General features: G+C 39.9%; 2 protein-coding genes across 2 annotated transcripts; one reads left to right on the top strand and one right to left on the bottom strand.

Annotated features, from left to right (window-relative positions):
- Window positions 1-471: 471 nt before the first annotated feature.
- LOC137297673 (nidogen-2-like) lies at window positions 472-7,642 on the top strand. The gene is made up of 6 exons (XM_067829586.1): window positions 472-835; window positions 2,017-2,136; window positions 2,643-2,766; window positions 3,187-3,272; window positions 5,462-5,659; window positions 6,437-7,642. Exons 1-5 carry the CDS (start codon window positions 670-672, stop codon window positions 5,647-5,649), a joined length of 684 nt encoding a protein of 227 aa, XP_067685687.1. The 5' UTR covers window positions 472-669; the 3' UTR covers window positions 5,650-5,659; window positions 6,437-7,642.
- A 2,371-nt stretch (window positions 7,643-10,013) lies between these two features.
- LOC137298102 (coiled-coil domain-containing protein 12-like) lies at window positions 10,014-14,143 on the bottom strand. Its single transcript, XM_067830180.1, has 5 exons — window positions 13,966-14,143; window positions 13,522-13,598; window positions 12,823-12,884; window positions 11,543-11,654; window positions 10,014-11,087 (listed from the first exon to the last, which is right to left on the bottom strand). Exons 1-5 carry the CDS (start codon window positions 14,103-14,105, stop codon window positions 10,993-10,995), a joined length of 486 nt encoding a protein of 161 aa, XP_067686281.1. The 5' UTR covers window positions 14,106-14,143; the 3' UTR covers window positions 10,014-10,992.
- Window positions 14,144-26,110: the final 11,967 nt, after the last annotated feature.

Raw genomic sequence — 26,110 nt, 5'->3', positions numbered from 1 at the left:
ATCGATGCTCACGTTGTTGATCACTGGATTGTCTAGTCCAGACTCGATTATTTACAGACCGCCGCCATATAGCTGTAATATTGCTGAGTGCAGCGTAAAACTAAACTCACTCACTCACGTCTCTCCTGCGGACAAGAGTAAGTGTCGTTAGCCACACGTCGTCTGAAATACACAATGACGGAGCATGTTGCACGTGCAGTTGCGCGTCACGGGATGTCACATTAGACACGTGATGTTCCATCATTTGTGGGCTGTTCCATCAATATTGTTCTGCTCAGTATATGTACATAAAACATTTGAACAAACTGAAAACAATACACATTTGTGTTCAACATCCATAACGGTTTATAAGTCAGAGAAAACACACCTCCGAGGTTTTGGTAGCAAATATAAACCCTTAGAGACGTGATTTTCCCTCCTAAGTCGGTTTATACTGCCTACCAAAAACCTCGGAGGTGTGTTTTCTCCTTTAGGTCCAGGTTTACTCCAGAAGTGTTGTAATGGCGTGGATTAGCAATGTCTGTAAGTTGACCTGTCAAGTCCCGTTACAGTACAGGTTACTGTCAATGCTGCATTATCACACCACCTTCACACAGAGATAAGGTTTCTCACCGCTGCTATATAGGTAACCTCAGCTGGGAGCACTTCATTTCGCAAGACATCTACACCATGTTACTTCTGTTTGTCGCCGCCTGTGGGGTTCTGGCTGCCGAGGCCATTGTGTGCACCCCTGACATGTGCAAGGGTAGCTGCCCTGACGTCAGCGACTGTAAAGGCACGGTCAAGCGCAATGGCGGGTTCTGTGGTTGCTGCGATATTTGTGTTAATCTTCTTGGTAAGGATTCACGATGTTCTTCCTTCCGCCAGGACTACTTATATCGTAATAACATTATTTTATACATGACTCATTTTGAGAAGACAGATGCAATATTTTTTATTCAATTTGTATAGTTGATATCATACAAAATATTCGCCCACTATTTTAAATGGTGTTGCTGCTTTATATAATTTCCAAACGTTATGGATCATACGCACAAGATAAAAGAAGGTGTTATTTTTATTATCTCTTTTGAAAAGAACCTACAAATTCTGAAATTAGGGAGCTAATACAGTTGATCTGTGTGTAATCATAATAAAGTTAACATGCCCTTTGCAACATTTTTGTTGATTGGTTGAATGAAACATCTGCTAATTAGTATGGGCCGCAACATATTACCGTGGTTTCAAATAACACTGTGAGCAGACCTAGATGTTGTCAGCTGATATCAGGTACATGCTCAACGACAGTACAGGTATGTATAAGCTGGTCAAAGACCAGACAGGTGCACATAATGTCCGCACAGTCCGTGGTGATACGCCTCTCGCCATACAACACCTGGACTTTCTTACAGGAAAAACTATCAGATCTTACCAGTTGTACTGCTTTCTTCATAGCTCCGAATAATTGCGAAAATACACGTGAAAATGTTCTCTTCAAAGTATGTCTTCAAAGTATATTGAAAGGAAAATAATTATAATAACAGATGTTCTTTAGTGTTTGAATGACAGTGAGTATTTCTACTTTGGAGAGATTTTCTTGTCAGGAATTTCTTTGCACAAATTCATCCATAATTCTGATGCCATATTTATTCTGTATTGTTTAGAAGCTTTACGGTCAGTGTGGCCATGTGGCTATCAGCTGAATCTTCCCATACTGAATGGAGGACAGTACAAGGAACGTTCTTATCAGCAGCACCAGGCGGGCTGACAGTGTAAATCTTGTAAACATGACACTACAAGCGTTACTGCCCCCTGAACTGTTCAAAACTAGATTATACTGGCAATCGATCACACTGACCTTGTGTAAGAATTGGTAAAGTGGTGTAGGCCAACACAGGAAACAATAAATAATAATAAAGGGTCTGAAAGTAACATCTACCCTGCCTCCCTTCTTCCAAACTCTGCAAGTTGCTGTTCAGAGTTTAGTCCCTTAGAGAAGAAGATATACCTGTTGACAATGGAATTTTACCTTTTCAGGTGAAAATGAGAAGTGTACCTTCAGCTTCCTGTTGGGCGTTCCCTCAAGCTCCCAATGTGGGCCTGGTTTACACTGTAGCCTTGACACCGTGACTTGTGTCAAAACTGTCAAAAGACAAGGTCAGATTCTTCACGTTTTAACATTACATATTATACTTTTGCCATGAGCACACCGTAAGTGTAGATGAATTCGAAATTCAAAATTGTGTTACCGACTCTAGGCCAAAAGAATGGTTGTACCCAATTTGGTGGTAGCTGAAATAAACATGAACATGAAATCGACATTCGTTGGCGATGTAATATTTATGAGAATCATTGGAGAGATCAAATGCACCACTAAACAATATCTTATAGAATGTCTCAAGGTCTGTGGCGTAGCAATTTCAGCCTTTCTTTATATGGGAAGTTGCGTGGCAGTACGTGACTGTACATATCTGTGACTGACATACGTATTTCCAGTGCTGTGCGAATTCACTTATTTGATAACTATGTGTTTTCATGTTAAAATACGTATTGAAATATATGAAAATAAAATGATATTTATAATATGTTTATGATTTGAGGCGTCAAGGAAAAAACATTTTTCTCGTTTTTGCGTTTATGTATTCCCTCTACCGGTTCAACAGTAGCACTTGGCCCTTGCGCACTGAAACTGAAAGAGCTACAGAGTGGCACCCCACTGCTTGGTGTACAGACCCCGGCGTGTAACCAGGACGGGTCCTACAAGGCCGTACAGTGCATGGGATCAGAGTACGTCAACATTACGCCATTAACTATATATTTGACCACAATGTCTCTGTGAACAAGTCGTAACGCTCTCTCTGTGTGTGTGTGTGTGTGTGTGCGCGCGCGCGCGCGCGCGTGCATACATGTTTGTAAACTCATATCCCACCATTGGTTCTGTTGGGAAGGAAATATAAGTGAAACGGTTATTTTCGGGTGATTTCATCCAGGGTATTTATTAGTTGACAAACAGATATAATGCACTGGATAACGGATGGTGACATAATTTGGCAACAGTGTGGCAACTATTTTTACTATCGACACCAGAAACAGGCCATAATGAAGAATCTAATCCGTGACCAGATTTGAAAAGCTGAATGCGTTTTGAAGTGACTGGCATTCTCCAGTCCATAATATTGAAGCCTTGCTGAGCTGTGTTTGTTGTAGATGCTACTGTGTGGATTCTGCCGGGGTTGAGATTGCTGGCTACAGAACAAGCGTCGGAGCCGCCGACTTCCCAACCAAGAACTGTCGTGAGTATATGGGTGGAATACCCGCAATTCTCTGACTGTCGAGATTCTACCTTTTTCCTTCTTTTCTATTGATTCATTATTTGAAGGCGGAATGGAGAGAGAGAGAGGGGGAGAGAGAAGGGGGAGGGAGAGAGAGAGAGAGAGGAGGTGGGGGGTTTATGTCGTATTACGCTCCCCGGTATCCGGTTCAGTAGCGAACAGATTCACAATAAAGTACAGCTTCTAGTACTAATTCTGTTTTGTGTCCTTCCGTTTTATATAACATCCACATTGAACCAGTCATACGTGTACAAAACACAGATTTTCTACCATTGATACCCGGGGAAAAATGACTGATAAGAACTTATTGGATGCGAATCATTTGAATACCATTACATTTATGACCGTCAAGGTACTATTGTCCATTTACAAAAGGTGAGAATATTAATGGCGATAGAATTTCGCCTTGACACACCCTAGACGAGTTGGGAAAGAACACAAAGTAGTTATCGTGAGACGGGTTTTTCCTGAAATATTATGCGATATTTGTTTGTCTCAAAGCCCGACCCTCTGCTCAGACTCTGTTTGCCACGAATAAAATCAATATACAAAAAAATGTTTTCTACCACACCATCAGCAACTCGATAAAGTCGAATTTCATACATTGTTTCGATTATACGTTATTGATTACTGAATAATGTTCCCAGACATGAAACACAAACTTGCCTACAGCTTTCTGGGTGGGATGGTCTCCTTTGTTAATATAGGTTCTACGATGGATTCAGGATTAAGACAACATATGATAATTTACCTTATATGAAGATCAATATTTCAAAATCTTTGAAGTGCATTCATGAGTGGAAAGTATAAGCAAAGGAAGATGAATGGATGTCATCATCATGAGAAAGAAGGAGAAAGCATTTACTCCGATACGTTGTTATTGACAAGTTGAGAACCGTAAATCTTGCTATTCTTATCAATATTTTCTAAGGAATGTTCAATGTATTCATGTATTATTCTATCACGTCCGGAAAACTCTATATTAGTTGTTTTACACGGTGTTCTGTTTCTGCTGGTGTTATTTGATTTTTTCATGCAAATGTTTTTATCCATGCCCCCGATACTTAAGACTTACTAATATCATGTCCTTCGCCATATTGTGCTGGTCGCTCGGAAAGGCGAATAACTCGTCAAGTGGCTGTACTTCACACCCTGTACCCCAGATTTCAAGTATTTCCAAAACGATATTGGATCATAACGACTGGAAGAACTAATCAAATTGTGAAACTTCCCTTTGTTCCATTTTCGGACGTTTCAAGGTCTAAATGTGCAGCAGACGTATTATGAGGAAGCAATATGCGACAGTGTACATCGGATAACAGGGGATCAAACTCCTATCGTTACAACTTTCGCTCATGAGGCGGAAGAGTGGCGACACAGTAATCCAATAAGACTAAAGTTCTTTCAAGTGACGCCACTAACAAACCGTTCGCGAACTGCATATTTCTTGATCTATCAAAATCAAGTTTATGGCCGTGAACATTAGCCTTATAATATCAGACTCATTTTCACAAAGAACGATTACCTTCATTAGTGTCAGACGGTTCTTGTCGCCTCCGACACAAGGTACTCGAAATGCTTGCGCTCCCGAAGATTGGTTGGGTATATGGCAGTTAAGTTTTCACGTGGACCCACCGCTTCCTACCAGAAATTCTTGTGTCTTGTCAAACTGACAACACGCGATTCCTGCACTATCACCTGCGTCACTTGTTTATGAGTTGGATTTCACTTTCACTTTTCGTGCACTGATTTGAAGTTCTCAGTTTTGTCTACATCTCCCTTTTCATTGACTGTGTTATATGGATTTACATGGTTTTCACAGTGTTAGCAGCTTTAGTATAAAGCTAACAACAATGTCTATTGGATGACATCAAGCAGTAATCTCCACTCGTCACGGAGTTTAAAGTGCGAGCGTGTGTTGGAGGGTTGTGAAGGGGCTGTACGTGTATAAGACTATATGTCGAAATAAGCTTCATGTTAACATGAATGGTTCGTGGGCTTGAATGTAATTCCCTTGTGTGTATGAGGGTGGGTGGGGAGATCTATATGTTCATGCGTTACGATCAACCGAAATGGTGAAATGTCGAACTGGGGTAGGCAACACTATCGAATACCGACAAGATAGCCACGCTGTTGTCGTCTAACTTCAGAGTGTGCCCGTGACAAGGAGCAGTTCTCCAAGACCGGGTTATTAGGCCAGACGTTCACCTGTGAGAGTAATGGAAACTACCAACAGTACAAGTGCGAGGGATCCGTCTGCTTCTGCACTGATGACAATGGCAAGATGGTTGGAACCCAGAAGGTCAACATTGGCCTCCTCTCCACCCTCAACTGTTGAAATCTGACAGGTGAGTCTTGAAATGGAAAGTCGACCACCCTCAAGTGGTCGTCAGTATTGTATTGTGAACTGATCTGAGATAGTCCACCAATGAGTCGTAACTGTCAGTGCTATAAGGGTGAGGTGGTGTGGCGTCGTACAAGTCAGTCCTGTTAGGGAAAAGGGTCCGAGGTGCTCCACCCTCAAATGTTCACCTGTTACACGCCAGTTTTGTAACGGTGGTCTGAAGTGGTCTACCCTAAACTGGTCACCTGTTACACGTCAGTCTTGTAAAGGCGAAGCGGTCTGAGGTGGTCCACCCTCAAGTGTTGATCTGTGTTACGTCGGTCTTGTAAACGTGTTAGTTGCTTACCTCAACTGCAGCTGCAAATAACAGTACCAGGCAATCCGGTGTTGGATTGTAAACGATCTACAGTGTCAAGTACTATGACACTCATCCAACCCTGTCACAGAGCTACATCCGACCCATTTAATCGTCCCTTATGACCTTCGATGGTTCATGGGAATCTATTCTTGACATTGCGACAGCACATGACTAGGATATTGCTGAGTCTGACGAAAAGCGGTTTACCACCAAACTTTGACGCTATCGCGTTTCATTGGTTTCGATTGCTAAGCCGTGGTGTGATTATCACAGGCCCTTCGTTGTCGCTCGTAGATAATTTCTCAAACATCATAATGCGACATTAGTCTCAATATTTTATCACTATGGTATCATCTGATGTATATAAAATTAATGTAATTTCAGGTGTGGTCATACGTTAGCAAATACCTCTCTCTTTTTCAGAAAGCCTGATTGCAGTCGCAGGACAGAAACCATACACAGTGTATATGAAATATTGATGATTAATATTTCACGTTCTTTCTTCCATGAATAAAAACAATTCCATACACCAAATAAATGAAATACCTGAATATGAAAACCTTTCTCCTCCGAAGTACAAGTGATTGGACGACTACATGAGTTTGATAAGGTGCAGGAGACGGGTCCTAGTGAAAATGGCCACATGTCAAAATGGCCACAAATCTTCCAAGTCAAAATGGCCACAAAAAAAAGTCAAAATGGCCATACATTATTTTATTATTTTTTGTACTTATTTGTCAAACGAGACATAAGAAGTTATATCAGGCAGAATTTGATGTTTATTACACATGTTATTAAATTATTTTCAACAAATATATATGTGCATGTTCTATATTCATGTACAGCATTACTGATTATTTATTTATACTTACCTTCCACATGATTGTATATGAACAATTACAATAAACACAGCGATGAACAATGAATCAATCAATTAAGGCTTAATTAGTTAATGAGGCATCTTAATTATGGATGTAATCACATGCTAAACAGTAATTAACAAACTGCCTTAGTCATGAATTACAGTTGCAAGGCACTTCATCACATGCACATGCAAATGCATTTGCATGCTGTTTTTTCCTGACGATCTTGGTACACTTAACACACTTTACAGCCATGATAGAGGTAAGTGATATCATGTCCATATCTGTCCAGCGTTATATAGTAATGTATCGTGACACTGAGTTGAGTCAACTGAGTCAAGTAAGTAAGTTGCTTACTTATAGTATTGTTATCATAACACTACCAAATGATTAAAGGGTCTTGAAATAGCACCTGTAAGTATCAAGGAGGAAAACATTGAGAGATTAATTAAAATCTCCAAGTGTTAAGAAAGAAAACATTGCAATGTTTTAATTAAACATCCACAAGTGGTAGATAAGAAAACATTGCTAGAGTACCTTTTGGACGTAGGTTTATCCACTAGACTCCATCAGTAGAGGTTTCCCCTTCTGTGAGTCAGTCTCTAGAAGGGTGAACCTTTCATCCACCTCAGTCTCAAAGTATCAATTAGGATAGCACCTCAATAATAAACACCGTTTTGTAGTGTGATATAGCTTCTTTTGTCATTTTCACACTTTGATATCAAATAATACAAATGTCATGAGCATTAAAAACTAATAAAACAATGTATGGCCATTTTGACTTTTCTGTGTGGCCATTTTGACAAGGGGTTGTGGCCATTTTGACTAGGGTCAGTGTGGCCATTTTGACCTGTTCCCCAGGAGACTACTCTTCCATCATCATTCAGCCATGTCAGTTCAGTCACAGGTTACACAACACCAAATGTTTTCCCATAGACTTTTATAGTAACCTTATATTTTTTTTTAAAATATCCAGGCTATCAACAGCCATTCCATGTACACATGGGCAGTCTGGCCTCTAACCTACAATAAAACACAAGTTGTGGCCAACTTGTCCGGCACATTTGCCAAGCACAGGAAGCGGAACACATTAACCCCCCAGCTCCGCACCGAATGTCACCTACTTCAAAATATATGTACACACATAAGCATAACCCATGGTGATAAAAATGACAGCATTAAATATTTAAAATTGTGGTCAGTTTTAATAACAGGGTAGATGTTCTTTTAAAACACATACACATCTTACACTATTTCATCCAATCACAGCTGTCGTAGGCCTCTGTCCGTTTGAGTTGTTTCTCGCTCGGGCAGCATGTGATATTGATATAGTGTAGTGGAACCCACAGGCAAACTGTAGCGCAAATGTGGTTGCGCAGCGTAGAGAAAATGACCAGTCTTCTTATGTGCGAGCGGAGCGAGCAAAGGTTGGCAACACACTTCCCTCGCTTCGGTTCCAAAAGAATTTTTCGTGTCAAAATAAAATGTCGCCACCATCAAAGGTACACTCCCATTTCCTCACTAGGTTGTGCTCTCCGATTTCCAACCCCATATTTAATAATTACTCACGTGAAATATGTTTTATTCAACATTTTAAGCGCCACTCGTGGTATTCAGTTCGTTCTTCGCCTCCATTACCCCTGCCAGCTTCCGGCTCAACGCAGTGAAGGAACGAGAATAAGCAGAAATTATAAAGATATACCATATTGCCTAATTTTATCATGATTCTGTTGGAATGTATTTGTCTTAAGTGTCGTCGTTGTTGTTAGATATTTTGTAACATTTATTCTACAATAAACACACTTCAGGCGTAGTGGGCGTATGAAGCATGGGAGGTAACTCTTAATGTATTCCATACGGAATAATAACTTGTTCCTTCACTGCTTTGAACCGGAAGCCGGCAGGGGTAATGGAGGCGAAGAGCAGTTTATAAACTGTTCAAGAAACTGAGAAATCGGAAACTGTAAAAAGGAAAACAAATGATATTACAAGATATAGGAAAACAGAAACAGTTCCACAATAAGTATAATGCTAGAGCACCTTGTTAAGGTAATACTGTAAAATGTTTCCTTAGTTCTGGTCCATATGATGAAAGTTAAAATGTGTGGACAGTGTATGACCAAGGTTTTCACAAATGCTCATGAACAGAAGTAATCCACACTTTGTTTTTGACTATTATTAAATTTCATATAAAATTTGATATCTATACACAGGAAGTAAGTGTTTGACTAGGCTTAGAACAACACAAGAAGGGTTGCATCTATTCTAAGAATGTGAGTGATTGGGTATGAGTATTAGAACTTCATGTACTCAGGAGGCTGGAACTGCACCTGTATCACAACTATACTCAGAATATAAAGTTAAGCACCAGCTTGTTTCAAAACTGAGACGTGATGCTGTGGAAATTTATACTTGGGAAGACCAGTCCATATTTGGAGAAGGTTTATCTAGTAAATGATGCCATCGTCATTTCTATTTGCATTAAAGGAAATAGTGTTAAAGATGTGATGCTACTGCTTTTCAAAGCAACATAGCAGTTTCGGTTTCACTTATCAAAAATGACAACTGCCTGACCATTTAAGTCATTTCTGATTTTCACATTCAAAACAAGGTAACTTGTATGAGGAAAACAAAATGTCTTGGTTTCCATAAGCGCATACATGCTGTTCAAATTAAAAGATAATATCAATAATGGTTTTGTTTTTAAACTGAAAACTAAACTAAATTATGATGGTTATTGTTTTTTGGAAAGATTTTGTATCAGACCATGTATTTTGGTAAAATATACTGCGTGGTGCTTAAACATCTTTTAATATAAATATATATTTCAGTGGTTGTCTGTCCCATCAAAGTTGATAGCTGATCATGCAGATACAAGGATGAAAATAAAATTAAACAAGAAGACACAGTCATCAAAATCCCCCCACATTATTTTAAGAATACCCAAACTACCAAAAGGCACTAATACACCACCAGATCTATCTATGTCCCAAGTTTGGTGAAGAAATAACTGAATGGTTTTAAAGTTCTGCTTCATAAAAAAAGATTATTGTACACGGATGGATGCTTGGATGGACGGGATGCATTTTAATACCCCCTGCAAAATGTGTTGCAGGGGATAATAACAAACCCACAAAGTCTTGTAAATTTTTATTCAGAAATACTATCTGTGGTACACTGATCATTTAAATGTATGACATGACAGATGATGAAGCATTTGGAACAGTCAGTTTCATACAGGTACCCTCCTCACCCTGACGATGGTGTATTACCAATGGTTATACTGACATCACTGCTGCCATGTTGTTACAAGGTACATTGTCGGTGGATGCTATGTGTAGCATAACTGATGATTCCGTTCAATTTGGTGAGCATCATTTCCTAACTAGAGCAGTGTCACTGGTAACCAGACAATTCAGAAGTTCATCTTAATATGCATAGGAAAGGTTTGACCAACTTCTCTACCAGTTTATTCTCACAATATGACATGACAATCATCTTTACTAGAGCCAAAAATATCAATACATATATCAGCTTTAAGTATTGTAACTTTCACTTAGATACTAACAAACTCATTGTACTAGGCTGGAAAGCAGCAAGTAACATAAAGTAAAAAAATGTTGCATGGACTACTCTTCTATGATCATTGGGTATATGGACTTGCGTATATGGAATGTTATTACTAGACTTCTTTTATCACCATTAAACACAGCTCCCAAAACAAATCACACAAGAAACTTAGCCCAGCTCTTGTCAAAGGGTTGCTTGATGCACTGCCATGCATTCAAAGGATCTTATCTTCATTTGTATATGAAATATGCTGTCAGTTGTCTTTACACAGGCACACAAATCAGAGAGTGTCCTCGTTTCAAATGTGACCACTCATCCTCACATAACTCAGTATATCAGCAGCATCTTGCACAAGCTGCGATCTCAGGAACAATCACAAAGATGACGAAACTCTCACAGTAGATCTCTTGCTTAGCAAGACCTGAAGACTCATCACTACACATTTTTCGGTGAACATTTCAGTTTCACCACATTCAGATCTGTGCATTCTCATTCCTGACACCAGTTCAGTGAACCGTTCAATTTCACGACATCCAAACTTATGAATCAGTCATCATCATCATCAGCATCAGCTCTGGCGACTGCCTCACTTGCATTGACCACACTGGCTAAATCTTCCTGACTTGCCTTCAATCTGTCTCCTGGAAACACAAATCAGAAGAGGAAATCAAGTGAAGGTGAGGGTTTTTTCTTTTCGATGCAGCCACTCAATATCTTCAAATACCAAAAGTAACATGACAGCTGACAGTTGTGTTCAGCTCATCAACTGAGACCTGCTACATGATGTCTGCTGCAAACACTGACAAGACTGCACTCCTTACATGACACAAATCATCTGACAAAACCTGTGCTTGACTTGGAGATGTATGGAATGAACAAAGGGAGATAATCACACTTATCTTCATTACCTACCCTGATTAGATGATTATTTAGTATGATTGCTAATATTGAACTTATATCTTTAAAACATTTCTCAGCATTCTCATATTGATGACATAGTACCTATTTCTTACTGATATTTCAGCTTCATCAAAATAACAGTACATTTTTATTTCCTTCACTATGCAGCCTCAAACAGAAGAAACAAGTAACTGACTGATTAACTCAGCAATGGCTCTCTGCGTCCGTTTCTCCAGCTTCTCTAGCTTGGGGGCAATATCTCGCTTCAAGTCCCAGTCTGGTTTCCTGGGTGCCAGGTTCAGGAGGTCCTGGACAGACAGCAATCAATGAACAAGTGCTCGCACCCAATTTGAGTAAGAGACCCATAAACCCAAATTTTTACATCACAATTTTGACACAGGATACCATGACAAAACACATGCAGGCAATGAGAACATGAGTCAATGTAACTTGTAAGATACCACTATTATTAGGGCAACAGAATGCTCACAACCACTGACCATGCTGATAACTGCCAGTAGTTTGCTTGCTAAAATGCATACACTTTGTATACATATGACTGCTACTAATTTCTAACAGCACTGACTAAAACTTGAAGCCTAGAGAGTGACTGAAGGGTATGATACAATTCCGCTTTAAGCAGTATTTTGACATAGTAAAGTGTGTCAGCTTAATTTGGGAGAAAAGTCTAAAGTGATGCAGGTCTCACATATCTGCCATTTTGGGGAACTACTGTGATGCCGACAAATCAGAGAAAATCTAATGAGGATGAACGATGATTCAAATCAATTATCATTGGTTTCAACGGCCAAGGGCTGCACTTGCCAGTAGACAGCTGACTAGTGTCATGATTGGTTGAAATCTCACAAATGATGATTGCTTCAATACCAACAAACAATCAACAAAAGCTCATTAGCATTATTTTTGCCTATGCAGGTTGCTATTGCAGATACTTTAAAGTAATGTCTAATATATCATGAATATACACTTTCTGGAGTCTTCAAGAAATATTCAGTCATGACATGAAGTGAGATTTCTAAAAATTAAACAAGTTTTCAGGCCATGACAACTTTGAAGATGTGTTCCATCATCAAGTGTTTCAATGACTATACCAACAGAATCAACTTTCAAAATCGCCTGAGTTTGATTGTGAGAAAATGCGATCGATTGCTTCCTCATTTGTCACTGCAAACAATCTTTGATTATTTCAGTTAATCAGGATACCACTACAGCTGACATTAACATTTGTCATTACTTGTCCAACCATCCAGAATGTGTCATGAGTAAAGATCAAGAGCACAGCAACTTAGAAGCTTATAACAATTACCACTGGCAACACAGTATATCGGTGAACATGTAAAAGTTTTTTTTCCCCTTTTTTTCACAATGAACATTATTCAGTTGTTTTTTTCATAGTAACCTCTCGAGTGTCATGTATAATGCGTTTGTTTCACAAAATTAACATAGACTACTCACCACTTCCTCAACAACATGTTTTGTTTTTCCAGCTTCGATCTGATGTTTTACTTCATTCTCAACTGAAAAGTACACCAATATGTGAACCTCACATACACTTTACATGGTTTACATCCTTTGTTGATCATTCCTGTACTAAAGTACAGGTGGAAATTGAAATTTATATAGTTGGTATGCAAAAGTGTGAAGTATCTCTTAATATAAGATTGGCCTGACTACAGTTTCAGTGGCAGGGACATGGGAAACGTGGAAAAAGCACTTCACTGAGGAGAGATTAGTGCAGAAACAAATCCAAAGCAATTTATTTGGAAACGACCATGGCTTTATGCAAATCAGTGTGCTATGATATTGTATTATAAAGGCACTCTTTAAATGCCAATTCTTAAACTAGACTTAGCTTCATCATAAACGATAGCTGTCGTAGAAAAATGATAACTTATGTTGAAACTGTTAAGGACGTGGCTACAACGGAGTCTCGCTATCAGCATAAAAAGAAACAGGTAGGAGGGGTCGTCTCAACAGCAAGACCACGAAGGGTGTTACAGGTGATAGTTGGGGTCGGGCTGGCAGAATGAGATATCAGTTAAGGTATGATAATCCTTCAAGGGAATTGAATTAGGAAATCAGGATGGAGTCTGGGTGATGGAGACGTTGCCCTCTAATGTGAGACCAGGCCTGATATAGTATAATAATTCATACCATCTCCAGGTTTAATTGTGTCCAATGCATGCTCCTTCAGTCCGTCATCTTGTGGTTTATAACTTCTAAATACGGGTCTGAAGCATAGGTGATACACTGTTAAGTCATGCAACGAACGAAAATTGTCTGCTGATATCAGCATGCAACTGTAGGCACTTGTTAAAAGTGGGTATGATCTGATAGCCCTTTAAACTAGCCTGACAATAACGCTGAACTGTGTAAATATGACGCTGAGAGTTTTAGAGTCCTGTTCAAAAGTTTCAAAGGTGTTGGATCCAGAGTGACAAATCGAGGTATCTACACTGAACATGTATCTTTGACATAATTACCACAACACAAAACATTTCTGCATTTGTAAACAACAGAACAATAACCGTTAGCCTATGATTATCTTGATCGAGTTGCGTGATAAAAATATAGATCTCTCAGGAGAAAAATCCTTACCGAGGTAGACTTTCACTTTCATTATTGCCAGACGTTTCCGAGGTTTCACTTTCTGAATTTTCATGCTTTTTCTCTCGAAGGGCTCTCAATCGTTCTTTTCGTTTCCTCGCGGCATCTTCCAACGTGCCCACCGTCGCCATGTTTGACAATGCTGGCAGCACTTCCGGTCACTAAAATCCGGGCAGAATCTACAAATCGCAGAAGCGGACGTAAAAGACTCACGACAGTTTGTCGTGTCTTCGATATGTAATGGTGGAGGGGAAGTGAGAGATTCGAGAATAGATCAGCCATTATAAGACTAGGCTCCGCAACAAATTGCGTGTAAAATCGATAACTGTATACATGAGAATATAGATGAATAGAGCATGTGACTCCACTCCCTGTCAGTTTCAGATGGTTCAAAGCCCTTGAATAATATCAACAAAAACAAACTCGAAGTACGTCGTACTCAAATTCAAAGCACAGTTCAACAATCCTTTGTAACATCTTTCTTTGTGTAATGAGCAGCTACCATAAACAGTTCTGGCAAATCTTTTACTGGTTTAACAAAGCTTTTGATTAAACATGACAAACAGCGTGAGGCCATTCACGTGACCATCACATCATCACGATGCGCCATGTTTTGAAGCCAGTCTGTAATCATGCAATTACACAACATCGTCAAGATTCTTTAAAACTGTCTGTTGACGTCATTTATGATAGAGGTTGAGCCCAGAGAAGAATACGTTCTGTACAGTTGCGTGTCAGGAGCGAGGTCACCATGCTAACCAGTGACTCCAAAGCAAGAATTAACTAAAACTATCAGGAATAAAATAATCATTGACATTTACAGCTGATATTTTTTTCAGCGAAATCATGACTTTACGTAGAAATAACAGCCGTAATGTATCAGGACAAATGTCGACCGCCTGCCTAACTATACTCTAAGACGCTATCGTGTCTATTCTACTGGAATTGTGATTGTTGAAATGGGTAATGATAAGTTACGTATGTACCTATTCAGGACTTCAAAAGAGATAGTCATTAAGCAGCACATGTACTGTATTTTTCAGAATGAACCCATTATAACATACTTTCCAAATTCTTGTGGTTTGTAATAATAACCCTTTTTCTGATGCCTTTTAACATTTATAACCCTGTGTTTTATACAGTTTAGAATATAGACATGCATTGATAATAACCATATCATACACAAGTAAGTGCGATGAGAAATACATTAGATGTGTTGCGCGGGTGAGCACAACATAGATGGGCATCACAAATGCCCCCCCCCCCCCCCCCCCCCCCCCCCGGCTCTTAATCAGTCGCTACAACTATACTGAACAACCCGATAGACAAGTGCGTGTCCTTATTTCGTTGATCTCTTGTGACTGTATTTCTGTTCACATGCCCAAGAGCTCATTTATTTCACCATCACTTGTCAAAACATATCTGCCAGGGCGGGGCATTTTCAGTTTGCTCGAAACGAAAAAACTGAAAAACTGATACTTTTTCCGTGGATTTGAAATTGAAACACAAACATGACATTGAAAACACACAGATACTCGAGATAAGGCAAGGCTGAACTCAGTCATGAGTGTTGCCGAGTAGTCTGCCGTACAGACCCTGAAGTATATATATATCCAAGAATGCCCACGCAAGTCTAGAAAATGTGGCAAGTCTAGATTTCTGAAAGATTCTGAAAATGAAGAAAGTCTCAGGGCTCCATTTCATTATATTATTTTCTTTTTCACTATGGACGTTTTTTTTCAGTAAAATATGTTCATTTCAGAGACTAACTATTAGTCCAGTTGCCCAGCTGTAGGTGACGTCTCCATAGAGATGATGTTGTCGCAATAAATGACCACTTCAGTATGCCAACTTTCAGCAAGCTACGGCGATACGTTAACAGTATTTAAAGTTAATCAAATTTTAAAAGTGCTTACCCCTACATCACCGGGGTGAAATACTTTGTTTCATTTGTACAGAAACACCAGATAGGAAATCCAAGCTGTGCGTCGTGCATACACAGGCACAAACACATACAAACATCCTTACACTCGATGTTTTCATATAAATGTGTTGACAGATGCAAGTTTCAGAATATTTTCATCAGTACTGAACTTCATATGAATCACGACTTCCTTCTACTGAGTATATCATACGATCGCATCTGCCGTTATCCCTGTTGGAAGTCTTGACGATGATGTTCGAGCCAATGTATTCAGATACAATGATAGGGAGTACAATGTAAGAACAGTTTCAGATGTCCCAGTGTCTCATGTGCGAACGTTTGTGATTTGCCTCACTGTAACACTGTGAATAGTCAAACAGACCTCGTAGTTAGCTTGCATCTCTTAGCTGCGTATGCCTCAAATATTGGCCCAGTGGGGTTTTTTTTTCACCTTACAAAGGTGAGCGGTTCATCGATGTAATGTTCCGTCTGGAGTTGGGCCACTGGCAGGGCTCGCCATATGTATACCATACTTCCAGTGTAATCTTGTTGTCTGAACTTACAGACTATATCTGGCTGGACATCACCATAAAAAGTTGCTACAGGATCTAGACATGTGATCAAGAAGTGTTCCCAATGATTCAGCCTTTGATGATGATGAAAACACACAAAGATGTAAACAGCCATACTTGAGCTTATGATTTTCTGGGGATACCTCCATTCATCAGAGTGTCTCAGTTGCCCAGTGAAACCGTTCCTGTGCGACTTTAATCAATATAAAATCTGCTAATACGGTCAAAGTTCAAGTGCTGGTCCCGAAATGCCAGTCTCTGCCTTAAATACTTCACCCTTTGGTTCTATAAAACATATTCACAATTTCTCAGAGCGTAACTTTTATTACTTTGATATTACTTGGGAACGCCTCCATGTTTTCTATAATCTTCAACAAATTATGAATTGATACCCAATTTTGAGATATTTCATACTTGCATTTTACATTACATATTACCAAAGATATATAGCTGCAGATAAGTGTCCTGACTGTCTTCAGGATTTGTTGAAGTTGCAGGTTTGGACGAAGGTGGAATGTAACTTACTTAGTTTCGCCTGTTGTTGCAAAGGAAATGACCTCCATAATGAGCAGGAGCGTACACAAGAAGATATACTAACTGGGGTAAAGTCATAAAAAGGGCAATCCATAACGTTTAGATATGTATTTAGACGGCATGTTCAACTCATCATGAAAATAGTTATACATTACATGCATGCTGTATGCGTAAGATACATTCGACTGGCCAGTTTCCACATGCATTGAGAAAGGTTTAACTGCTCCGATCTTTAACAAAACGGCTGAAGTGAAAGTCCCAATAACTATGTGCCTTTGATAATTAACTTTACATTAAAATATGGACAGAATAAGACAAGATGAGTGGAAACACGCAGGTTTCTGGCCTGGCTATGCAACAACGGATAACATGTTTACGCCAACTACTTCTATACAGAAGTATTAAACTTAGGGTAGAAGGCAGATTCTACGATGCCTTTGGACTCTTCAAAACGGCGTTTGTTTCTGAAGAGGGAAATATACGTAAGAATGTTCCCTAAATGTCTCCTGTTAAAATTACGCTTTAACGCTGATTGGACTGACTGTTTTGATTGTCCTTTTTGACTATAACAGGGCGGAGTATTAAACCCAGCTTTGTTTACTGAGTAAGGTGGCTGCTGAAATTCTTCATAAATGAGAAAGAGTTCAGTTATGTCCTTACTTACATGAATACATTCTATTGATGTTTCCTGATAATGATATTTATATGCTTGATCGATTAGTGGGAAACAAAAAAACAAGGGAATATACCAGATGTTCACTGTCAATCCTTGAAGTTAAATGTCACCTTACATAATTGCTTTTTGTAAAGGTGGAATGTCTTTTAAAATGTGACAATGGTACTATCGTAATGAAATAGAAGAATTTGTTTCAGGATATGAGTACCTTGGAATACTAAGGACACGATCTGCTAAACTAGGAAGAGCAGAATCATACATGATTCACCTGGTCAAAAGGGACGCTGTTAATTATTTTGAAAATCGGATTGGATATATGTGTTTACTTTCTTCCTGGAGATTTTGACCACAATAAAATGAGAGACTGTTTAAAATGCATAACAACATATAATGGCAATAGCTTCAGATTCCATCCTGCTTTCAAATATTTAAACATTATTTCTAGGTATTTTGATGACTAAGTTCGTGCCAGTCGTTGATATAATATATATGTCCGGGCTAAATACAGCATGCACTCCTATTTGCTGAGTGTGAGTGGGAGAGTTTAGTTTAGTCACGCCGCTTTTAGCAATGTTCCAGCAATATCACTGCGGGGGCCATCAGACTGCCCTTCAATGTGGGGAATCGAACCCGGGTCTTCGGCGAGACGAGCGAATGCGAGGTGTCAATCAATACAAAGAAGAAAATGTTTAAGCATTATAAAATGGTGAAGACTACGGTAGGGTATTATAGTTGTGTTGTGGAGTGCCATAGCGACAGTTTCCAATCCTGTAGCCCACTGATAAAGTTTCTAATAGTTTGGTCCAACTCATTCTTCAATGCATGCGTATGTTACCCCGCATTGTACAAATAATTCGGTTTTAAAAACAACATGGCTATCCATCACAACAGGCCAGATCACAAAACGCCGCTTCTTTGCTATATTTCTGTGTCCGATTTTGACCACATGAAGGGGGTTTACAAGCTGTGTCAGTTCAGTGTGTTCACACAGAGAGCCGATGGCGCGCTGGCAGCTGTTAAGGCCTTCAGTTTCTAAAACTTGTGTCAGGCATATTAGATTGTGGGTATTGATACTGTCTATAGATAAAAACAGCTTCCACATTAGGGATTTAAACTCATACTGTTAGTCGATAAAGAAAGGCAATAGTTTCGATAGATTTCAACACAACTTTTGTCCGTATTAACTCATTTTTTCTGATATCAAATCACACCAGACGCCTCGAGCAGGGATCCATCATTTGAAACATTCCGCTTTTATTTCGTGAGAAATACCCCGACGGGTGATACTGATTGTCCTCCATTCCACGATGACTCAAGTGCACCCTGGCTGATCTCCCTTTGTACGTAGACACGTGATGCTACAGTGGGAGCCCCTCTCGTCTTTGATTTCATGTTTCTATTGGTATCGAAGATCAGTTCTTAACACGCGACGCACGAGAGGTACGATTAAACAACAAAAGTAATCAATTGAAAGTATTCATGTTACAGTAAAGTAAATTATCTCAAACCGAAGTCCAATTTCCCATGTTCTCTGGGCGCCACGGAGACACAAGTTGGGGACATCAGTGTTAGTATTCAGGCGACATCAGATGCCTATGTGTCCCACCGCTCTAACCCCAAAGTTGGATTACCACAGTCTGGTAATACTACACACGAAGCCTTTCTTCATTATATGTGTCACCATGAAAACAGCGGGGCTGATCGAGGTAGGCCTGTTGACAAAGCGATCGCTCGCATGGATGCAGCTCGTCAGGATAGCTGTTTAGATTTTCAGTGAGATTGTTTGATGTAGTGGATCGAGATTAGGGAAGTATTTGTGTGAATGAAAAATCATCAGCCCTTTGTATCATAATCATTCCGTTAAAGTTACAGGTTTTCCTAAACTTTCATGTTAGGTCGCGAAAAACATATATATGACAAAACATTCTTCTGAAAATAAGCTGCATGGCTAACAGAGCAGGAACTAAGATTACCGTGAATTGGCTTTGAAATTGGCTTTCAATTTTGTTTCAAGCATCCATCTCATTAGCCATTAGAAACCATGACACTCTCTTCCTGATTAGCTGCTGACACTGTACCAAATGTATCAAATGTTTTTAACAAACATATTTGTGTTTGGCAGTTTTTGATATGGTTGTGTGTGCTGGAAAGCTTGTGAACGTAACATGCAATAGTGAAGTAAGTATTCCTCCCAGAGCTAAATCCCAATTACGAACAACACGAAAGAAACAGCTTGAAAGATTGTTGTCGATGTTTTGTAATTGCACGATTACAGATCGACTTCAAAGCATGGTATATCGTGATAATGAAAATAGCAGGACACTATTTGCAATGTATAATCAAAAGCTTTTCTAAATTAGCTGCAATGAATTCAGTTAACGATTCACCGAGACTGAATATGGTAACTGCTCATTACACAAACCAAGATTGCCGGGAGCTTCCTCAGACGCACATGCCGTGGGAGGCAACTCACGGGGTCGGCTGGTGAGGCTCGCTGGCTTAGATGACGTATATCATTGTAGCCAAGTTGCGTAGATCGGTGCTCATGCTCTTGATCACTGGATTACTTGGTCCAGATTCCATTATGTACAAACCGTCCACATATTGCTGGAATATTGAGTGCGGAGTCAGATAGCAATTAAACTCCTCATACTACTTTGTGCTCTGAACAGGTGATTGATTGATTGTCTGTTTACTTCCAGTTGTTTACTGGACGCCATCAAACAGCCACCGTATTAATTGTTCACGGAGACATACGCTGTATTCATGCACGTTCACACCGCTCAATCATATGCATGTAATACTAACATTAAACTTGTTGCGAAGCTTTACACCTGACAATAAAGAAGACAGTGTGTTTGGTCTTACCCCGCTTTTAGCAATACCGTAGGTCACTAAAGTAACTTTAGTTGTAGATCAATCTAGTTGTAGATTATCCCTAGAACAACTAAAACTAAAAAGTCGCCTTCCTGCGAACAGATACATTCAGCAGAACAGCTGCTGTCTCCGGCGAGGCGGAGGCAAGGCAACATACCGTACGTACACACTGTCTTAGAGTCTCCCACTCCTATCGATGAAAAACACGTTGGACAGTTAACAGCATAATAGAAATGCGAAAACATGGAACAAAAACAGCGTGTCACACGCCAACAATTGCAGGCAACATTAGATTTGCAAGAATACTCGTTACCAGTATCCATAAATCCCTATGTCGCCTCAGATTTAAGAGACCTATCGAAAAAGGAATTGATCGAAAGAAAAACAAGGTTAAAGAGTTACAAAAAATACCCCTTTCAATGGATTATCTGTTAACACGTTCTACTCTTATTTCACTGTTTACGCCCCCTATGCGGTTACCTCCCCAGCATTTACATCGGTAGGACAATATGGAATATGCAGTGGACGGTTCAGAGTATGCCTTTCAACGTTGTGTCAAACCACAGGCAAATTGTAGCGCAAAATGGGTTGCGCAGCAGGACGAAACTGACCAGTCTTCGTATGTGTTCAGGCAAAAAATGCATGTCTTTGAAACGCAAGTACCCGTAAAATACTATGTGACCACAGGCATTTACAAAACCATTCAAAAAGATCACAGCGGCACGGATTCATTGTGAATTATGTTTTCTAAATCTAGCGCTTCTAGATCGAAACATAAATAGATGCAAAACTGAAATAAAAAGCTGCTGGCAGAACATTGGGAACAAAAACACGAAGAAGGTGCTTCTTACAACAGCCATTAGTCAGATGGCCCGGTGGTGCACGCATGCCCATGTGTCAACAGTGAACAGCATTCAGTTGAACAGCATTTAGTGTGTCAGAGCAGACAAAAGAGTGGAAGAACCCTTGTGTCTTTATATCCAAATCAGACAGTAAACACATCGACTACACTCGGTAATCGTGTCATCTGACGCACGCAGTCACAACTGTAAAACCGCCAGTGCTCAGCCTAGATACCTTGGAGCCATATCCCACTAACACATTGGACATGTGAAGGACATGAGTTGAAAGGGGCTTTAGTAACCCTTGCTCGTCAGGTGACTAACGGGATCGGGTGGTCAGACTCGCTGACTTGGTTGGCACATGCCACTTTATCCCAGTTGCGTAGATTGATGCTGATGATGTTGAGCACTGGATTGTCTGGTCCAGGCTCCATTATTTACAAACCGCCCACACATAGTTGGAATAGTGCGGCTATAAACAACTAACAACCAAGACGACATAGAAAATCCCACAGGCATTTGGGAGACCTGCTGTGTTTTTTTTTTCTAATCAGGGGTGCGTTGCAAACAACCAATCGTACAGCAATTTGTCTGACAACAGAGTGCTAATTTTCAGCCGCTTGCAGTCGCACCAATCGTTGTATGAGGTCGCTTCGTCGAAATATGAACTCGACGGCTTAACAAGAATTGTAAGCTGGGAAATGGTGAAGACAGCTTGCATCCTTGCATCCTCAGCGTGTTCCACAGGTTCCATGCAGTCATCAACAATCAAACATTCATCAGCTTGTCATCACGACTCTTGCTTTACCTATTTCATTAGGGCCAGGCAAGCAAACCGTAATCCCTCTGCCATTTTGGAAGAGTGAGAAACGCTTCAAGCTTTTGCAAGCCTGGGATAAGTGATTCATTTGCTTACTCTAAGCGATTCCTGGCTTGCAACGCACTCTAGATGTCGTTTGAACCGAGCGCTTTAGCGCTGAAGTGTGTGACGTTATCGGTGACGTATGGCTGCGTTGATGGTCGAGTTGGCCATATTCAGTTTCCAACGATGCATAAGTAATAGGTTTCATATCAAATGGTTTATGTTTTCCTTGTTAGGCTCAAAACTCATCAATCACCCCTCGTAGATGCTTATGTTTTACATAGGCATCACATGCTTCATGACAGTGCTAGTACCTACTCTGAAACACTGCGATGATGAATGTGGCTGTTCAAAGATCTTGGTTTTTGTTCATCTTTACAACCTCCAAAATGTGAATGTTTTCTTTCTGACATAGTTTATTTAGGTTTGCTTCCATGGTTTCTCAAAATCTGTGTCTACTTTCTTTTTAGCGTCAGTTTATCGCAACATCCAGTCGTCAGTAAGTCACTTACGTGTAAATAATCGAGTCAGGGTCACACAAAGTAGTCGCTGAAATCATGCACAAATATTCAAGGCATCAGGTTCCAACAACACAATCAGCAGAGACACAGAGATTGATCACGACCTCTCGATCTCCTATTGCCTTGAGGTACAGTCTGTTTAGTCTATCCTATATGACGCGAGGTGTTGAGATGAAAGTTAGGGCAATTGCTCCACTCATTCTAGAGAATATTAACTTGTCAGAGAGCTACATATAGATCTTGATGGTCGTCGACGATTAGAACACTTATCAAAGTCTCTCTTCTGAGTGACAATTACTGACGTTGCTTCACTTGATTATGAATGGGTGCCCTTAGACAATCCGCAGTAATTATACTCAGCGCTCGCGAACGACGAAGACAGTGTATAAAACATATGTACGGTCCCCGTGTGTATCCGCAGATTTTGTTCAGAATACGGCGGAATTTCTGCGGAGGCAAGAAAAAGGCGTTTGCGTTGACGAGTAGGAGGTGACTGGTGACCAAAGAGTTCCTTTTTCTTTAGGTGTAATACCTATGTGTCAGAGATCTGGCAACTACAAATTAAAACAAATGGGTTCCTAGAGACTTATCCTCGATAGTTTGAAATGGCTTTTTCGTTTTTTCTCAGTCTGTGCGTTAAGAAAGCATCTGAAACGTCTTTCATAATTTCGTGTGGGTTCTATTCAGTCACAGTTGCCCCTTAAGGTAGACAACAGTTTAAAACTTTGTCAATTCCAATTTACAGCGGAGAAGTGATGCTATTAGGAGAAGATGCACCGACATTAACAGTGTATGCTAACATATAAACGACCAATTATCGGTGATAACGAGACCTGGCGTGGAGATTGGTACCGGTCTCCTTATTTGAAAGTATCAGGCATGGCTTTGAAATTGAGTTGTGCGTCTGAAACTCCAGCTAACCCTTTACAGATAGAGACCATTAGGAGATAAAAGGACGACACATATGTTTCAACCATCCACAAAATCTTTGAATCCGATGTACGTAAACTTGTTTGACACGAGCGGAAATTGGACCCAATTCTGGATTTGATGAAGTGCAATGTTTCTTGACGCCTGTCATTAGGATCGAGACGCCTTCCTTAATATCTCGACTGGTCTGATTTCAGATCGTTTCACTTGGTGGCAAAGATACAGTCTATGACAGTCACATTAAAGCCTGAAATTAATGTTGAATGAACTGGCAGCATTAATCTTGGCATTCGATCTTGTATGACGTTGGTGAATCTACGCCATTCTTGAATAAATACTAGTGTCCTCTTAAGGTACATGTCGACCCAGGCAAGATGACCAGCAAAACTGCCTTAAATTAACCGTTGTATACATTAAGAATAATGGTCTTTGAGCAAACATTTTAAGCACAAAGGTTTGTCAAAAGTTTCATAAGATTGTGAGTGTGTGGCACGCCGTCCAAGTTTAAGCCTTGAGGGAGTCAGAGAATGGAAGTCGTCGATACCCGAGTTTATGTTGAAAGCTGTTTAAAGTTCCCCGGCTGGGATTAAGGGTAAAATATCTCCCCAGTGTGGCATGTTTGTCATGAGAGCCGTCATAAATACAGACTGGGTGCTCATAATGTGTCATTTGTCGACTTCCCTCAAGAAACCAATAGTTATTTGTTCAATAAATCTCTGGTCCTTACTCGAGTACTGACAGCCATCTGTGAAAATGCTGCAATATGACAAAGTCAGAGGATAAGAACATTTTGGACTCCCCGTAAACATGCACAGCATTCTGAAATATATGACGATCTCTTTTCACGAATCATGTCAATGTAAGTCATCCTGTAAATGTGCCATTTCTTCCTCCCTGACACGTCCCTGTCTGCTTTCTATTGCCCGAGCAGTAAGAGTGGATTTACATGACGATCGGGTGGTAACAACTGTCATATTTCACATGTGTCCATATCCAGCAACAACATTACATGTTGTTGAAACGGAGGAGAGCATTGTTTAAGTTGTGAAATTGCAATAAGCTGCAATCAGACACTTTTGGAGTCAAGAGTAATGTGAAACCTGAAAAACAGCAACAAATACCCTGACTTTGTATAACAATATATGAAAGCTGTTTAACTAATGGAGAAGGGCACGTGTTGTGGCCTTAAAGCTAGATTTGTCTAAGTGTAGAATAGTCATGACTATTCATCAGTGCTTCTGTAATCTCACACACCAGCAGCCAGTGAAGATACTTTCTCCACCCTGAATATACAACAAAGGCCTATTTTGAAACTTCTAGGCAGAAGTAATATCATTGATGTTATTGCCAATATCTTTACTGTTTGGTATTATATTGCCATTAAACCTGTACAGCCATTTTGTTTTGCAGTGACTTGTATTGATTTATAGACGTAGTGAATTTCGTTATTCCACTGTCGGTTACAGCCTTTCTTTGTACGTCTGCATGATGACTCATCACTCCTGCTTGACAACGGTACAAGAATCTTCATCGAAACGTCGCACTCACGCAATAAAGAAGTTGTTATCCATAACAATTTGTCCTATTTGAACACCTCAACTTCTAAAATGCCACTCAAACAAACCTTTCTTTGTAGTTTATTGGTTTTACAGTGAAGTGTTTAACATACAGATTATGGAATAACACAGACGGAACACAACAAACACCCATAACGTCACTCACTTGTCACCTCCACATAATACCCGAAGACTATACTGTTCTGTTTATGGATGAATAAAAAAGAAATATTAGACTGATGCAAGTTATCTTAATTGAGGATCTTGTTTATCCTAAATTAAACTTAACACGCGATATGTCTAACTCAAATCACACCCACACCTTTAAATTTATTTTCCGCTTTGACACTCCGAATAACGCGATTAAATGTTGAGGGTACACTGTAACTTGACTGGTTCTGGAATAGATTCTGGAAGAGGAAACAATATCAGATATTGTGTTTGTTAATAGATGCGTAAAGGTCAGGATAAACGTGGATTTGAACAGTATTCTAGTTGACCATCATGGTTTTCTGGAGTACCAAAGTTGCACAATCCAGTACAGCGAAGTGGTCTGTGCTTGTGTGTATTGGATGGAGGTAGATCGTGATATCTTCCCCCTGTTCAAACATTACAGAGCCACCAATACAGGTTCATATGTCCTGAGGCGAAACGAAGGCAGTGTATGATCACAGTTCAGTTCATCTATACATTTCTGTTTTGTCCTGTGTTGATGTGTGTGTGTGCGCGTGCGTGCATGTGTCCGTATATCGCCATTGCCGCCATTGAAAACAGCGCGAAGAAGTATGTGTGATATATCTTTCAACTCATTTCGTGCTTTACTTGCCGTGTTTAATTGTTTA

This window comes from Haliotis asinina, chromosome 10 (assembly GCF_037392515.1).
Source record: "Haliotis asinina isolate JCU_RB_2024 chromosome 10, JCU_Hal_asi_v2, whole genome shotgun sequence".
In the NCBI taxonomy this organism is placed as follows: domain Eukaryota; kingdom Metazoa; phylum Mollusca; class Gastropoda; order Lepetellida; family Haliotidae; genus Haliotis; species Haliotis asinina.
The sequence above is the reverse complement of the archived record's forward strand: the minus strand, read 5'-3'. Positions and strand labels throughout refer to the sequence as shown.